We start from the raw sequence: 17364 nt of genomic DNA on the forward strand, positions 1-17364 counted from the left end.
GTAATGTGATTGCGAAGGTCATTTATATAGACTATAAGGAATGTTGGTCCTAGAATGCTGCCTGTTAACAGGAATAGGATTAGAGAGGGCACTCCCTATTTTGACCACTTGTCTGTTTGACAAGAACACAATTATCTATTCATGTAGGGGTCCAGAGATGCTGTAGGGTTTCAGTTTCAGACATAGTTTATTGTGAACCACTAAGTCAAAGGCTTTACAGAAGCCTATCTAAATTGTATCTATTGTTTTGCCCTGGTCAAGTTTTGAGGTCCATGTGTTTTTGTAGTGTAGTAGTTGTAGATTGCAAGATAATATTTTCCTGAAACCAAATTGCTTGTTTGAAAGTAGGTTGTTAGTTTCTAGTTGGAGGGTAATGGATTGATTTATGATTGATTCCATGACTTTGCATGTGACACAGCATAGAGAAATTGGTCTGTAGTTTTCTACTAGACTGGGATCTCCCTTTTTGAAGATGGGGAATGACTGTTGCTAGTGATCATATGTTTGGTAGGGAACTGAGCTTGTAGAATTTTTCAAAGATTATACAGCTATGGCTGTAGAGAGCTTTTTTAGGAAGCATGCACATCAGATTCGATTGACAGAGAAAGTTTTAGGCCGTGTAGAGCTTTTTCAATGTTGTCTTCAGTGAAGTCTATTTGTGTTAAATCATTGTGAGCATTTGTGGTACAACTAAGGAACTTTGGCCATGAGCCATTGCTGTTTACAAAGACTGAGCCAAAGAATGAGTTGAAGAGGTTAGCTTTGACTGTTTCATCATAGCATTCTTTGGGTCCTTTAAGTGGTGGGAGGGATCTCAAGTCCTTACATTTGCTGTTTACAAAGTTGTAGAAGGTGTGGTTGGATTTTGTATGCCGAAGGTTTTCCTCTTGTTTACTGTGATAGTTGGAGCATTCCATCTTTATTTGGTGGCATATATTTTGTAGTGGTTTTTGAAGTCAGCTACATAGCCTGCTTTGTTTTTTTGCCAGAGGGATTTTTTTAATTGTAGCTTCCTTATAGATATGGATAGTTTGTTTTTCTTGGTTATGGTGGTTATTAGTGGTATGTGTAGTCTGATAGTCCTTTTGACTTAGAGCAAGAAGATGTTATAGAGATTGTTGGCAATGTTACAGCCAGAAAATAGAGTTTGCCAGTCGATGGTTGAGAGAGTGTCTATGAGTTCATAGTTGGCTTTTTAAAAGTTGTACCTGGGTGTTCCATTATTAAGATGATTCTTGCAATGGTGTAAATTGAAGCTGAAGTCTATCACGTTGTGGTTGCTGTTGGAAAAGGTTTTTTTTTTTTATAGTCCATAAATTCTGATTTTGTTATTGCAGAATATGAGGTCAAGGCAGATGTTTAGTCTAGTATTGTTCATTACTAGTTGGTCGAGTCCCAGATTGGTAGCAATTGCTAATTGCACACATTAGCAATGAAGCTAATTAATGTTCATAAACAGGTACGGCAGATAACTTCCGAATTTTAGCTTTTAGTTAGTTTCATGATTTTCTCTACCTAGTGGGGCTGAAATACTGTAAGCTAGATGGACGTTTGTAATGATTAAGAGAAAATTATTGTGGTTTCAAAGTATGTAAAATTCCTTCAAAGAATCGAAAGGTTCTACGGAAGGATTCTTAGTTCTACCATATCATGTCTTCCAATAAACATAACGGGAAACATATTTTTAGTTTGTGCGTGTATATGAGTGTGTGGTGGTGTTGGCAGGCCAAGGATTCTTTGCATGCTTTCTTTGATGCTATTCTCATGATATAAAGAAAAACTGCCATGATGAATATTTGTAAACAACTGCTTTATTTAATTATTAATATTTGCATTTTCGGAGAACCCAAAGGTCTGGTAAGATATATCTTTCTAGAAGTAATCGGCTACAATATTTTAAGCTTTTTTTTAAATCAAGCTTCAGTTAAAATTTCCTTGTTGGTACAACCAGGCAAAGTCAATTTGCTGTCACTCTATTCAAAAAGAACTTGCAATTGGATTTGGCTGTACAAAACCTGAATGGGGTATTGATGCCATAAATATGCTTCTTCTCCCTCCTGGTTGGTAAACTTTTTTAATTCATCTGTGCAACAAAGTGAGAAGTCTGTTTAAAGCTCCTGGGAGAAATTGTTATTTCTCTCTCTAAGCACTTCAGACAGGGCACAGGGGCATCTAGTAAAGTAATGAGTATTCTTAGCGAATCTTCAAGCCTATATTCACAATCATCTTTTCCTCTCTGCTTTGCAGAAATTATAATTTTTAAGAAAGACGTTTTGTGATAGCAAAAGGAAAGTCTGTAGATATATAAAATATATATTTTATTGTGTGTGTATACACGCACACACGCACACACACACCTGTACAGAATATACAATTATAAGTGTAAATACTTGTACTTTCAGAAAGAAAAAAAGGGTGGCAGTTGTAGAAGAAAGCTCTTAACAGGTATCTTTTATTGAATTCCTTTTTCATAATAAAAAAAGCCTTAATACTGAACAACAGAGATTATGTATTTTAACCTGCAGACAGTTTCTTACAATTGGACAAGGTTGTGAAAGGCATAAGACACTTCCCAAAAAGTAACAGTTTTAAAACAAGATATTATTTCATCAATATCTATTTGCTAGTATTGTACATTATCTTTCAGAAAGACATAAGACCTTCCAAGCCATTTTATTACATTTAATGCAAAAATTATACCATGATATATTTATGAACCAGAATTAATCCACCATCTGTTGTGAGTGCTCCTTGTCCACCTCTGGTAATGATAGATTCTGAGGAGGATGAGCCAGGCCCAACTTGGTACCCTGGGCCAGTAGTGTTGTCAGCTGATGCAGAGAGTGGGAGTGAGAGAGAAATAGACCTGGATGAACCTGAAGTATCACCAGAGGTGGCAGATATACCAATGACAGTAGATTCTGACTTAGAGGAGGAAGATCTGGAGCCTTTGCTAGATGCCCGCTTTAGAAGATTAAAGAAAAAGACAAGAATACTTGTATGGAAAAAGGAAGTAGTCTGTAGTTTGTTAACTCTAGGGAATTGTTGACCACTTCCTATAGGTATTTAAGGGTGGCATATGGGTAATTTGAGTTGGAGTTACAATGCTTTGCAATGGGGTTGGATGATGATTTGAGGTCTCAGCCAAGTTACCCTAAACATCTGTTATTTCCCTGCTAAAAATCCTTGGAGAAAAAGTGCCTTGTCTGCTGAAATGCTGGAAAGCTGTAAAAGTAAGTCCATGAAACTTGAGCATCCTTATCCCATGAAGGAATGCGAGCAGCTTTGATCTTTGGCAGCAGCCTAGCTGTGGAAATGTTATATCTTAATTAACCTCAAGCAAAAACTGCCAAGATTATCTCATACGCATGATGTTAGCTTGTAAAAATAAGATTTTATGTATAAAAGACTGATTTGAAATATCAGTGCGTGGATTCCTCCTTCGTTTTCAAGCTGTGAGCCTGGGATCGAAAACCATCACACTTATACCACAAAATAATTTTGCATTACTGTAAATGCCTAAAGATCTACATCATGTTGGAATTTAACATATATAAAGAAAAAGGTAAAAGGTTTCCCTGTCTAGTCATATCTGACTCTATGGCGAGGTGCTCACAACTGCAATTGTGCTCATAATTTTTAGCTTTTTTTTTTTTGCTTTACATACTGTGGACATGCAGGTGTGCCCATGTTTTGGCATGGTAACTGCACCGAAACACGGGCGTACCTGCGTGTGATTTCTCTACCTGCCTAGGTGCAGTAGCAGAATTGCGCTGGACTCCATTAGCACTCAGAGCCACGGGGCACATCACCATTCCACCTTAGCAGCCCACCTCTGCAAACATTACATTAAAAAGTTACTTGTAAATGAGGAATACCGGTAAAAGCTTTTTTAAAAAAGTTGGTTCAATCGCTATATATTCTTAAGTGATTTAAAATTTGTGCATCAACTCATAACATTCCTGGAAGACACTTTTCTAGTAAGTAAAAGCACTGGAAAAAACTTATTTTAAAACAATCCTGAAAGTTCTGAGAAGAGTCTGGATAAGGAGGAGGGTTCCAGCCAATCAGATGAGGTTTTGGGGCACCTGGTTATCAGCTATCACTAATGACCAATAAAGTGGGTTAGAGCTTCTTTAAGCAAGAACAATCTCTTCTGTATTTCCCCTGAAGCTGAGTTAATTAAGAAAGAAGCATCTCCTGTGTATTTATTTTTTTAAAAAAAATATTTTAAAAAAATTATATTTTTTATAAAAAATAAAAAATATTTATTTTTTAAAAGAATACATGCAACTGGCAGCATGTGTGTGTTGGTCAAGGACAAAAGGGGTCAGAAATATGAAATTTAGTACCAAAGGATTATAGGTTTCCTACTAAAATACTGGCCAAATTTATGTGGCACACCTGAGCTACAAACTAGCCATCTACATACAAATATATAGTAAGTTTCAAACACTATATTAAGCAAAAAAAAAAAAGTCCCAAAACACTCTTTGAAGTGTTGGGTTCTCCAGAACAGTCCCACATGTGCTTTTTCAAGAGGCACAAAGGAGCTTTGTTTTTCTTTTCTTTTGAAGATATTTGAAGAAAAATGTCCAGTTGCCTCTTGAAAATGCACCTTTGGGACAACCATGGCCTGGGTGACTGAGAATCTCTACAGACTTTCTCCAGAACTCCTAATTAGGCTGGACAGTAAAGAAAACAGAAGGTTGAGGAAAGCTGAACAATATCCACTGTCTGCATTTTTTCATAGCCTTAAAATAGAAATGTGGGAAAATGTAAACATTCAAATTAGGTACTTTGACTAGCATGGGTCATTTATCATTCTTTGCACTTTCCTTCAAAGTCCTGTGTGCAATTTGAAGACAAGAGATTCTAGCTATAACCCACCCCCACACCCAATATCCCATGATTAAGATGATAAATTCAGACAGCAAAGTTTTCATATTTGCTAAATACTCCTTCCCCATTCCTCCTTTTTCATATTGTCTGTTGAAGGATAAAATACCCCGGGTTGCCCAAATAGTGGAATCATCTTTAGACTTATTTGGTTAGCTATTAAACTGGTTACACAGATTTATCAGGATACCTCAGTTATAATATTTGTTTTTAGTAAGATATGCTTGTTTAAACTTCTAAGATTTATTCCTAGGGGGAGAGGTTTGGAGGGGCGGAATAATAATTACGTTAAAATTAGATAATCAAGCTCCTAATTTTCCCCCAGTACTTTTCAAATGAAACACCTCTCTGGCATATTAGTACCACCACCACCACCCTGTTCAATTGTTGTCCGATTCTCCAACAAGTCCTGTAGCTTTCTTGGCTTGGGAAAGCTAATTTGAAGAGCCATTAACCACAGACACACTGAATGCATTTGTTTCAGGGCTATTCTGTTATTAGATGGGTCCACTCTATTCTGAATATCTTGGATGCTGCAAAAAAGGGAAGAGGAAAACCTTTACCAAAACCTTTATTCAAAAGCCTCAAGATTCTTCCTTTTCTGAATTACCATATTAACTTCAAAGCTGCCTTATAGATCCATCATTAGAAGAAACTTCAGCCTAGATTGGTTTCACAGCAACAGACTTTTTGCAAACCTGTACATGTAATCCTCAACTTATGGACTACAAAGGAACTCAACATTTCTGTTGTTATAAGAGGAGAAATTTGTTAATTGACTTTTGCCCCATGTTACGAACTTTCTTGCCAAGGTTGTTAAGTGAACCACCGCAGTTGATAAGGTAGAAAACTAATTAGTAAGCTATGCCTGGAATGCACTACCTGATTTTGTGGTTTCTTCCCCAAACCCCAAAAGCTTTAACCTTAGATTGTCTAGTCCAGTGTTTTTCAACCAGTGTGCCGTGGCACACTAGTGTGCCGCGAGACATGGTCAGGTGTGCCGCGAAGAAGGAAGTTCAGGTTTCGGTCTCGCAACTTTTTGCTGAGAGAGAGAGAGAGAGAGAAAGAGAGAGAGAGTGAGAGAGAGAGAGAAAGCAAGAGAGAGAGAAGAGAGAAAGAGAGAAAGCAAGAGAGAGAAAGAAAGCAAGAGAGAGAGAGAAAGAGGAAGAAAGAAAGAAAGAGAGAAAGAGAGAAAAGGAGAGGAAGGGAGAGATGATGATTGAGACAGAGAAGGAGAGGAAAGAGAGAGAAACAAAAGAGAGAGAGAAGTGACTCTTGATTTAAAGCATATGATAAAAAGCACCCAGAGAATAAGAGAGAAAAAACCCCCCAGCCCTCACCTGTTTTTGGAAAGGGTTCCAGAATGTGTACACACACACACACACACACACACAAGGGGGGGAGGAGACAGGGATGGAAAAAGAGAAGAGAGTGTCTTAGGGTGTAATTTTGGTTGGTGGTGTGCCCCAGGATTTTGTAAATGTAAAAAATGTGCCGTTGCTCAAAAAAGGTTGAAAATCACTGGTCTAGTCAACCTCTCCCTGTTTCTAAGAGGTCTGTAAGGGGCATGCATAAGCGCACCACTTTGTCTACCATCCCTGTCCTACATTGTCCTCTTTTATCATTAGTTTTTACTTATGTTTATTTGTTTTGTCATGTATGTATTGGTGGTATACAAACATATATTTATTTAGGTACATATTAGTAAAAGAGAAACATTACGACAGGATATGGAGGACACTCTAGTGCACTTCTGCATGCCCCTTACTCACCTCTTAGGAATCTGGAGAAGTCAACTTATGTTTATACAAACTACTGTACTACTATCCTATACATGTTTGACAAAAAAATAAAATAAAATAAATAGTTGTTATGCGAATCTAGCTTCCACACTGACTTTGCTGGTCAGCAGATTGCCAAAGGGGATCATGCATCCGCGGTATGCTTCCATGGTCACAAATACGAACAAGTTGCCAAGCACCTGAATTTCGATCACGTGAGGTTGTAACGGGGGGGGGCGGGGAACCGACCCTAAGTCACTTTATGAACTGTCGTAAGTCGAGGACGACCTCTACGGCTAAGCGAAGCCCCAAACGCTACTGCAGTCCGTTGCGCACCGAGGCGCGTTTCTGAACGCCAAGAGGGAAGGGGGGGGGGGAAGCGCCACGCGATTGGGAAGCGACCGAGAAAAGAGGAAAGCAAATCCCGCTCCCCCTTCCCTGCCGCCCACCGTTTTCCCCAACTTACGGCTTTCCTTATTTCTCTTCTAGGCACCTTCTTTTCGGTCGTCTCTTTGGTCAGCCGCCGCGGATCCCTTCCAAATAGGTTCCACCACGCCCCCCAACTCGCGCGAAGGCTCCCCCGGAGGGAGGACGCGCTCGCTCTTCTGCCTTTTCCAAGCGCTCGCAATCGCCAGTCTGAGGGAGGGGAGCGTGGCCGCGGGCATATGGCTAAAAAGCTGCCGCCTGGAGCGCGCCGGCTGGCGATGTTTGCAAACAGCTCCGGCTCTTGGCAAGGAGTGGGTGGCCCCCTGCTCCCTCACTTGTCGGAAGAACCCCCGTTTCCCCTCTTTTCTCAAGGGGGAGGGAGAGGAAGGGCGGCGAGAGAAGCTTTACTTTCCGCCTTCCAGCTTCTCCTTCCTCTATTTTTCCCTCAAAAATGTAATATTCTCTGAATTGAAACCCCCGGGGTACATTCAGCGGCGCGTGTATGTGTGGAGGCGGGAGGAGGTTGTTGTTTTTTTAAGCCGAAAGGGAGGTAATTCCGCGAGGCTTGTCCAACGACGCCGTCGATACGGACAAGGCGGCTGAGGGTGGTCCACGTTTCAGCCGCCGGTCGGATTCGTCGCGCGGGTCAGACCGCCAGAGGGCTTCCGAGCAAAAAAGGAGGCGCGACTCCCCTTCCTTTAAAAAAATAAAATAAGGCGCGAGGACTTCGGTTCGTCGCCTCCCGCGGGCGCTCTGAACCGTCCTCCCCCCTCACCTGGTGTCCCTCGCTATTTCCTTCTTCGCAACCGGGTGGGAGAAAAGAGGAGGAGGAAGAGGAGGAAGGCGGCGTCCTTTTCGGCAGATCGACATTCCCATCTTTACGCCGAGTCCTAAAGGGGAGCCAGGCTGAGGAGAGGGAGGTTGCTGCTCGCTTTGCTTCCACGTGCCGGTCACTCCCTGGCCGGCTTCCCGCCTTCGCAAGAGGTCCCGCAGCCGCTGTCATTCACACATACACAGTCCTTCCTCCGCCTCGGTTTGCCGGCGGGGGGGAAAGGGGGGGGTTATGGCGAAATGCTGGGACTGGCCTGACCGTCCGAGAGGACGCCGCGGTGATAAGCAACCAACCCCGGCGGCTTAAAAACCACCCGGCTACGCAGCTGCTCAAAGCACCAACTCTTCCCTCCCGAGCCCGGGGAAGCAGCGCGGACACTTTGCAAAAACTCCGCGCCGGTCCTTTGCGCGTTGTCGACGTGCGGAATCCAAGGGGCCGTTGCGGTTTAAACGAGACCAGTAACAGAAGCTGCGGGAGGGGGGGCAAAGCGCCTGCGTGAGCCCGAGAGGGAAGGGAAAAAAAGAGAAAGAAACAAGAAAAGGAAGCGGGAGGAGTCAACGCGAGAGGCGGCGGAGGTGAGGGGGAACTGGTTGCGGAGCTGTGGCCGGGGCGGACTTTTTCCCTGGGCTCCCTTGAAGAGAAAAAAGGCCGGCGGGAAAGAAACCTGCGCGCCACAGCCGCGGGACGTTCCCACTGGAGGAAAGAACACGCCCGGCCGGTCTGGGTCAAAAGCAGTCAAGAGGGCCCCGCAGGCAATGGCGGCTCGCAGTCGGAACTGCTCGGTCGGCTTTCCTTAGCCGAGAAGCGGACTTGCAACTGTGTGTGTGTGTGGCGGTGACTGGGGTCGCCCACTTTCCACACCCGCGGTGGAGCTGACTTTCCCAGGCATTGCTTGCTTGTCTCTCTCCCTCCCTCCCTCCCTTCCCTGGAGCTTGGACCCCGCTGAAGGTGCGCGGCGGCTGGCCGGGCCATGGAGACGCCGGCGGAGAACCCGAGCAAGGCGGCGGAGTACCTAAAGGAACTCAACAAGATAATCGAGACGCAGCAGGAGCTGCTGGAGAAGCAAAAGCTCCGGATAGACGAGCTCGAGCAGCAAGTGGCCAAGCTGTACCGCGAGAACGGCCGGCTCCAGGAGGAGCACCGGCGGCACCTGGCCACTTGCAGGCTGCTGCTTCTGCAGCAGCAGGCTGCCCTGTCCGCACTGCCGGGGAAGGGGCAAGAAATCGCCCAGCGTGAAAAGTAAGGAACGGGGGTCACGCGTCTTAATCGACGTGTGGAGGGGGGCACGCGTAAACGCTTTTAAAGCAGGCCAGGTGACCACGGAGCATTAGCCACCGGGCTGGTTAAAAGCCGATGCTTCTCCCTGCCTTGGGGGCTGTCTCTGGCTGGGTAGTTGTGAGGTTACGGATGATCTCAGAACAAAAGCCGCGTTTTCTCCTTCGCCCTCTCCAATTCCCCGCTGGTTTCTTTCGGGCTTTGATTGATGCTCTTCCTGGTTTTGCCTCTTTTCTCTTGTGGGCCAGAGTGCAAAAGGCGAATAATAATGTTTTTTTAAAGAGAGCGAGAGAGCTGAGGTGTTTGTGGCAACCTCCCTCGGCTGGCTGGCGAAGTTGTCTCTCCTTCGAGGAATGTATTCCTAATTTCCTGCCCCGATTCACCCCAAAAAGGGATGATTTCTGGGAGAGGGTTTTGAACCCCGCGGTTTGCCTGTGGACAGAAACTGTGGCTACTGCTAAGGGATCCGGAAGGCTTCCAAGAAGAAAGGGTGTGAAGGATGCTGTTTGGTGCCTTCTAGTCCTGGAGAAAGAATTGGTCTTCTAGTGCAAGGCAGTGTGATGAGTGGCGTTTGGAGACTTTGGAGGTGGAGTTAGTTACGAACGAATGAGAGTCAGTAAACATTGGCAGGTGGCCACCCTTCTGAACTGTGACTCCTTCACATCTAAACTTGTTGATCGTCAGGAACCAGTTTGCTCTCAATCCTTGGCTCTATTTTCAGATGGCTTTAAGCTTCCATAATGCAATGCTTGCTGCAGATGGAAAGGCGTTTAGCTATATTACTGCTTACCATAAGGTTATTTCAAAAACAGAAGAACCTCTCTGATTTTTTTTTTAAACAAATGATTGAAATTACAATTAGCACATGTCTTTAAGTAGATTTGGAAAACCTATTTATTAATCAGAATTCATGGCACAAAATGTTCAGGTACTTTGTTTTTTGGATTTTGTTACATTGTTTGTCTGTTTTGTTTTCCCCCAACCTCAATAAATGTAAAAAGTTTTTTGAGATGACCAGTATGTCTTCTTAAACTTAATAATTGTGATATAGTTAAGTAAAACTGTATCTCTCTTTTGGGACTGTTCAGCTAATGGGTTTAATTAAATTGCTCAAAAAGTGTTCATTGATAGATGCCTAATTAGTTACTGGTAGAAAGTATTAAAGGGGTTTTTTTTTACAGCTGGGTTAAAAGCCATTCCCTTCCATTGGAAAAGGGGAATGACTCTTAAAATGATGCATGCTATTACTAGTCCGCATGATTTAAAAAGAAACTTTTCATTCAGACTGTATACCTAAGACAGATGTACTAAAATGTATTCAGATAGTAGTATTGTCTTACAATGCAAATACTGATCATAATTCAACATTAGAAACTACCTTGTTTCTGCTGCATGTGGGTTTTAAAACTGAGTTGCTGTCTCTGTTCCAACATTTGCATCTGTATTGCAGTGTTTTTCAATTGCAAATTCATATAGATAATATTTACAATGTGTGCACTTGGAAAAATATAATCAACTGCTTATGTGCAGAGGTGACTTCCGTCTAGGAAAATATGTTATGTTGGAATAGGAACTATATTCCTTTTCTAGCTAATGTAGTTACTCAGTGTAAAGTCCCAGGAAGTGGGCTTAAATGTTTGTTATCTGTCCAGTATAAAGGTATGTATGAGTGAGGTATGTCTTTTATTTGTTTGCTGTCCACCAAACACTGTTTTGCTGGCCTCTTGTTATTTTTCTCCTTGTTGTTGGGTACATTGTTTATTTTAGTAAAATATGTAACATTTTTACATGATAGAAATGTTAAAATTGATTTAAATCATGTTGAGGCTAAATCCTGTTTAATAACAAATCATTATATAAACTGATGAAATAAGTGATTGAACCTGTAAGAAGGGTGGGAAACAATTCCTCTAACCTATAATGCAGTTTACAATAATGTGTGCTTCTCTTAGGAAGGAGAGGTCCTGCTTTCACAGTAAGAGGGTTGATTTAAAAAAGAAACCTTAATTCTATGTATGTTTGTGTATAAAGCCAGAGAATAAATTATATAGATGTGCCTTCTGTCATATTTTAGACATTTTCTTATCAATGTACCTTTACCAATTCTTACCAATTGATACTTTTACCAATATCAGACACGATATGTATTATTTGTCATGTTTTCATTTATTTGTTTCTTCTGATTTTCCAAGAAAGCAGTTTTTTTCTTGGAAGAAAGCAGTGAGTTACAGCTTTGAGAGCCACAGTATTCTTAAAGTCTCTCTAAGTGGATTTGATGTTGGGATCAGTATTAATCTGGGGTATTTATGGAATGCTTATAATCTTTCTGAGGTATAGCCAGAACAGCTCAGGGCAAACATTTAAAGTTACCAGGCTTCTGTTATCACAAGAGATGTTGATCCAAGAGGCGTTATTTTGTGTGATATGAATATTGACAACATACTGTTGGTTTAGCCAGAAAAACGCTGGCTCTGTAATTAGACTTTTCAGAACTAGACGTTGTGCTCCACTTTCTCCTTTGACTCTGTTAAGCAACCTGAAAAAAATCCATGTAGGTTTTTACTAATATGTAGTATAGGGGTGGATTCTAACTTACCTCACCACTGGTTCGCTGCCTCCCGTGCCACATGGCTGCATGTGTATTGCATGCTGTGTGGCTGTACCACACAGGTGTACATGTATTTTGCGTGCATGCGCAGTACCAAAAACATTGCTTCTGCAATGCAAAAACCAGAAAAAATACCTTAGCATACACCCCCCCCAAATGCTTCAACAGACCAGCACCAAGAGAACCATCTCGGTAACATCACCATTGGTTTACTACCCATTGTATAGAACCAATGCAAACCAGGAGGGGCCCACCTCTGACGTAATGCAATGTTGTTAGGATATCTGAAAAAAGTATAACTATATCTGCCCCAAAACAATAATTTTAAATTATGTATCTTACTATAAGCTACTGGGGTACAAACTCTGATCGATAATACAGACCAGGGGTGTCCAACTTTGACAACTTTATGACTTTTGGACTTCAATCCCCAAAATTTCCCTGCTACCAATTGAGATTACCACAGATAGTGTTGGATTTAAAAATATTTCACGAATGTACGGTTAAGAATGTTTCAAGCCTAACTTAGGACCGTGATGGCGAATCTATGGCAGGCCTGCTGGCACAGGAAACATTGTCTTAGATCAGTTCTAGCGCGCATGTGTGTGCTGGCCAGCTGATTTTCGGCTGGCCACACCCTCTCTCCTCCCAGGAGTTTTCAGTGGCCCATTTTGAAGTAAGTGAAGGGCTTGTGTGGAGGCTCTGGAAGGGTCTATACTCTGGAGGGCCTCAGGAGGAGTGGGGGAAGCTGTTTTTACCCTCACCAAGCACCTAGAAAGCCTCTGGAGCCTGGGGAGAGCATCCCATTGGAAGTTGGCAACCTTTCTGGCCTCCTTAAGCCCTCTGGGAGGTGAGGAAGGCTATTTTTGCCCTCTCTCCAAGCCCCTAGAAAATCCAGGGAGCCTGGGAAGGGTGAAAAATGGGCCCATTGTGCCAAAAGCAGGGGGAGAACGGGATTGTGTGCGGGTAGTGAGATGCATGGAATTATGGGTGTGGGCACGCATGCATAACCCTCCCCCTGTGCTCCTGTGCAATGACAAAAAGATTAGCCATCACTGGACTAGGGATATGATGAAAACAGTATTATGGGCCACAGCAGAAAAAAAACACAGTGCTAGGGCACTCTGTATGCCCTAATACAAATGATGGACTGTCTTCTTTCTGACATTCTTGAGCAGTTTGTCTCAAGCTGATTTTTCCTTTGTGATTAGAATTGGAACCAACTAAATCATTGGAACCAACTAATTCATTCATTTTTTTTGGATCACATATATTCAGAGTTATGTGGAATTATCAAATTCTATTGTTTGATTAGTTGCTGCGCTTGTAATAGTTCCATTTCAACTGTACTCCAGTATTATCAGAATTGCTGATCTTGAAATTGGCATAGCTGCATGTGTAGTTCATATTTTCCTAGTGAAATGATTACTTTTTAAAATGTTTACTGAATTATTTAAATAATTTATATGGCTGCCCATCTAACATCCATAATTCTGAATGGCTAGCAGTGCTTTTTAATCAGGAAGAGGGAAGAGGAGAGGGGAGTACCTTTGAGTTAATCCTGAATTCTGGTGACTGCCTTGCAGCTTTTTGGACAAGATTTTGGAAATAGTTTGCTCTTGCTTCCATCCTATGGCTGAGAGAGTGTGACTGGCTTCATGCTTAAAGCAGGCCTGGAACTCAAAATATCTCAGTTTCTTGCCTGATGCCTTAACCACCACTCCAAACAGCCACTCCTAAGAATAAAATAATATTGATTAAAACCCTAATAATCACATCCCAACAGTTAATTAACTATCACAACAGTAATATGTGAAACAGAAAACATATAGTCTTTACCTAACTAAACTCTGTGTCCAGGCTATTAAGAATAATTATGTTTTAAATACCAACCTTTTGAATACCATCCGGAAGAATCTCATTTGAATCACAAGGAATCTTGGGTTTGCCTCTTGAATCCTATTAGATTTATTTTCTGGATTTATAAGGCCACCCAACTCAAATGGTGGTACTATCGGTGTTATACAACAACAATAAAGCAATCTGAAAAAGGCCCATGTAATATGAAAACATACTCAGTGCATAAATATGAACATGAAATACAAACACTAAAATGACAACCAGTCATAATAAAGGCAAACAAAGGATTGCCTCCAAAGACCTGGGGGGGGGGAGCCAGATGTTAAAAGATGAACAGAGTTTGGGGTGGTATATCGGGGGTGGGGAGGGATATTTGTTTCAGAGAACAGCCATCAAAAAAGCAGTGCTTCAAATAAGAAGCCCAGGAGCATGCCCATGTTGTCAAATATGGAGGGGTAAGCAGAAAACAATTTATACAAACAATTTTGCAAATAGTTTGCCTCTGTGCAGTATAAGGACAACCTGCAATTGAATTACATCTGGAAAACCACTGGGAGTTAGTGCAAGGTCACAGAACCATTAGATGGGGCTTTCTGACATTGAATTCTGGGCCAGCTGCAACTTCTGAATGCTTTTCATAGGCAGCCCATTTGCAATAGTCCAACAACCAACAATTTATACAAACAATTTTGCAAATAGTTTGCCTCTGTGCAGTATAAGGACAACCTGCAACTTGAATTACATCTGGAAAACCACTGGGAGTTAGTGCAAGGTCACAGAACCATTAGATGGGGCTTTCTGACATTGAATTCTGGGCCAGCTGCAACTTCTGAATGCTTTTCATAGGCAGCCCATTTGCAATAGTCCAACAACCAAGAGGTGGCAAAGGCATGGGTGGCCATGAATAGGGTGACACATGATTTATAGAAAAGCAATAGTTGCCAGAGCTGCAATCTTGTCTTTGAGCAGGACCAATGAATCCAACAGGATCCCCAAATTGCTCAACTCCACATCAGTGGGGTCTGAGGAAGTGCAATGTCCTAAGGAAGTCCCATGCGAAGATACAGATGGAATGATCTCTGGATGTAAGGACTTCAGAATCCTTAGCAATGTTATCTTGCCAGCATTGAACTGCAATCTGCTTTTTTTACTTGATAAAAAGAGTGCTCAAGAGATACTGTAAAGTAATGACCAAATTACGGTACTTTTTTTGTAATTTTTAAAAAAAATTCTCCACAATTTCCATTTTTATGTCAACACATATACCTTAAAATGTCAATAACATACATATTTATACATTTTTATTCAATCAATCAAAAAATATCCTGTTTCATCAATCTGTTTTACTTCATTCCTCTTCAATGAGCCTACAGTCTGGCGCATGGGCAGTCGCGCCATGCTGACCACTTCCTTTTTTGCCAGATCCTACTTAATCTGGTTCTAGCAATTACAGGAGAAGACTGCACTCAGTGAGAGTCGCGCTCACAGAGACATCAACAAGTTGATTGCAGTGGCCCAGATCAGAGAAGATGCATTCCTGATAGCAATGTGCTTCGCGGCAAGGTCCTCAGGAATGTCGGTGATTGTTCGCAGACTCTCTGGGTCAAGAGAGTCAACTGAGATAGTTGAGTCAACCTTGAGCCTACTGAGATTTGATCTGCCAAACTGCTGGCAGCTGGTGATCAGCAGAAGTAGCTTGCAGTACTGCACTCTAACCACTGTGCCACCGAGGCTCAGAACTGATGTTGGTGGTGCAGGAAATCAATCCATGGGGAGAACATGTTCTCCTCTCGCTCAGAACAGACCATATCTCAGGGGTGGACAATGTCCAGGCTGATTGGTTCAATCGATCACATCTTGATTAGGTGGAATGGAGACTTCATCTGTAGAAGTTCGATGAAATAGCATAGATGTTCGGCCGACTGATGATGGACCTGTTTTCCAGCCTCCTCAATTCACAAATGAGTCAATATTTCACGAGGTTTGCCTCCCTGGGGGCATCAGACACGGATGCCTTTCAGTCATTGTGGCCCAGAGGATTACTCTACACCTTTCCTCCACTCCCATTTATTCCACGAGTCATTTGAAAAGTCTTGATGGAAAAGGTGGAGGTAATCCTCATTGATCTGTTCTGGCCACATAGACTATGGTTCGCAGATCCCCAATCCCTCTCAGTGTCACCTCATTGAGACAGGAAAGGCAAGCGTCCAATAAATACTCAGCTCCATTCAGTTGCCCAGACTCAACCCCGCAAGGGATTATGAGGTTGTTAAAAGAAGATTATGATATCCAACTACAAATTCTGACACTCTTTTGTTAATAATAATAGTACTACTTCTTTTTCTACAATTCTAGTCTTCAATAGATTATCTGCAAAGATGCTTTGATGTGACAAGGTTTGAGTTTTTGATTCCCATAGTATAAGATTTTATTTTGTTTATTATTTTATTTGCAACTGAGGACAGTACAAGAAGTAAATGGGTTGAAACTTAATACAGTTAATTAAGGAATTAATTCAGAGAATTAAGGAGAAATTTTTTGTCAGTGTGAACAATTAATCAATGGAATGGCTTGCTTTCAGAAGTTCTGGAGGCAACACTAGAGTTTTTAAAGAAGAGATAGGACAGCCATTTTTATAGGATGTCCTGTTTAAACCGTCAGTTGGACATGAAGACCTCCAATTTTGTCTTGCTTCATAATTCCAATATTACATGTATCAACAGTTCATATAGCTTTTCACCATTGAATTTTCTTTTTGCTTCCAATTACATTAGGAACTAGATATTATTTTGCTTTTAATCTAGCCACATTATATACACTACAGCTATTACACTGTCTTCTATTTTCCTTAGTTGCTTGTGTTATTAACATTTCAGTTAATTGCTTTCTCTTAAATGAGTTACAGCTTCCAAGGATATTTTCAGTCTTTGCAGATGTTCTGTATTTAAGATAAATACAGATAAACAGTTTGGTCTGTTGACATTGACAAACAAAGTCAATGGAGAAGTTACTAACTGAACAACTGCAAAGATTCATTTAACAACAGAGGCAAGAAAAGGCTTAAAACGGGGCAAAACTCACTTAACAAATGTGGTTGTGTTGAGGATCACCCAGGGAAGGGTTACCAAACTTTTTACTACCACGCTGTAGGCGTGGCTTATGCAGGATGCCTTGCATTTTCTTTCAACATCTTTCAGTGCAAATTGGGTGCTCTGGGGTGGAGCTTCATTTTCGCTACTCCAATGCATTCCCACCCTTCTGGGCAGCAGCCCACCCCCGGGACCACCTGTATTTAGTTTTCTTCTGTTGTATGCAACACTTCAAAAATCCATTTGTTTTTAGTGTCAGGTAACGCACAATTGAAGTTGAATTTATTAATAGTAAGAGATAAAATGTAATATCTGTTATAATTTTATGTGATGTGCAGTTCTGATGTGCTGTTCTGTAAATTCACTTTAAAGATAAGAACATTTGGCTGGAAGCTCATACAAAATATAAAACTGAGTAATGGTTTTCCCAGTGTAAAGGAATGATTATATTATGAGTCTTTTAAAAATTAAATAGAAAACAGTATTCTAACTAACCATAAATTCCAACTGCAGTTATTTTATTTTTCTCCCTGAGTCAATGTGTGCTACTACTTTTAAGACTAAACCTGTTCTGCTTGGCCAGCTTTCCACCCA

The 17364-nt window shown here is 41.7% G+C and overlaps 1 protein-coding gene and 1 long non-coding RNA gene across 5 annotated transcripts in view; one reads left to right on the forward strand and one right to left on the reverse strand.

The window, feature by feature from the left end:
* The window catches only part of LOC139160543 (uncharacterized), a 136414-nt gene extending 127916 nt beyond the window's left edge, over window positions 1–8498 (reverse strand). Inside the window, exon 1 of the long non-coding RNA XR_011557958.1 lies at window positions 7147–8498. This is a non-coding gene — a long non-coding RNA (uncharacterized lncRNA). The remainder of the gene's footprint in view (window positions 1–7146) is intronic.
* IQSEC1 (IQ motif and Sec7 domain ArfGEF 1) overlaps window positions 7914–17364 on the forward strand; it is a 319130-nt gene continuing 309679 nt past the window's right edge. For all 4 annotated transcript variants that reach the window (XM_070738547.1, XM_070738550.1, XM_070738548.1 and 1 more), the window contains exon 1: window positions 7914–9177. In XM_070738547.1, coding sequence (XP_070594648.1) covers window positions 8909–9177 — 269 coding nt within the window. In that variant the 5' untranslated portion in view covers window positions 7914–8908. The remainder of the gene's footprint in view (window positions 9178–17364) is intronic.

This window comes from Erythrolamprus reginae, chromosome 2 (assembly GCF_031021105.1).
Source record: "Erythrolamprus reginae isolate rEryReg1 chromosome 2, rEryReg1.hap1, whole genome shotgun sequence".
NCBI classification, from domain to species: domain Eukaryota; kingdom Metazoa; phylum Chordata; class Lepidosauria; order Squamata; family Dipsadidae; genus Erythrolamprus; species Erythrolamprus reginae.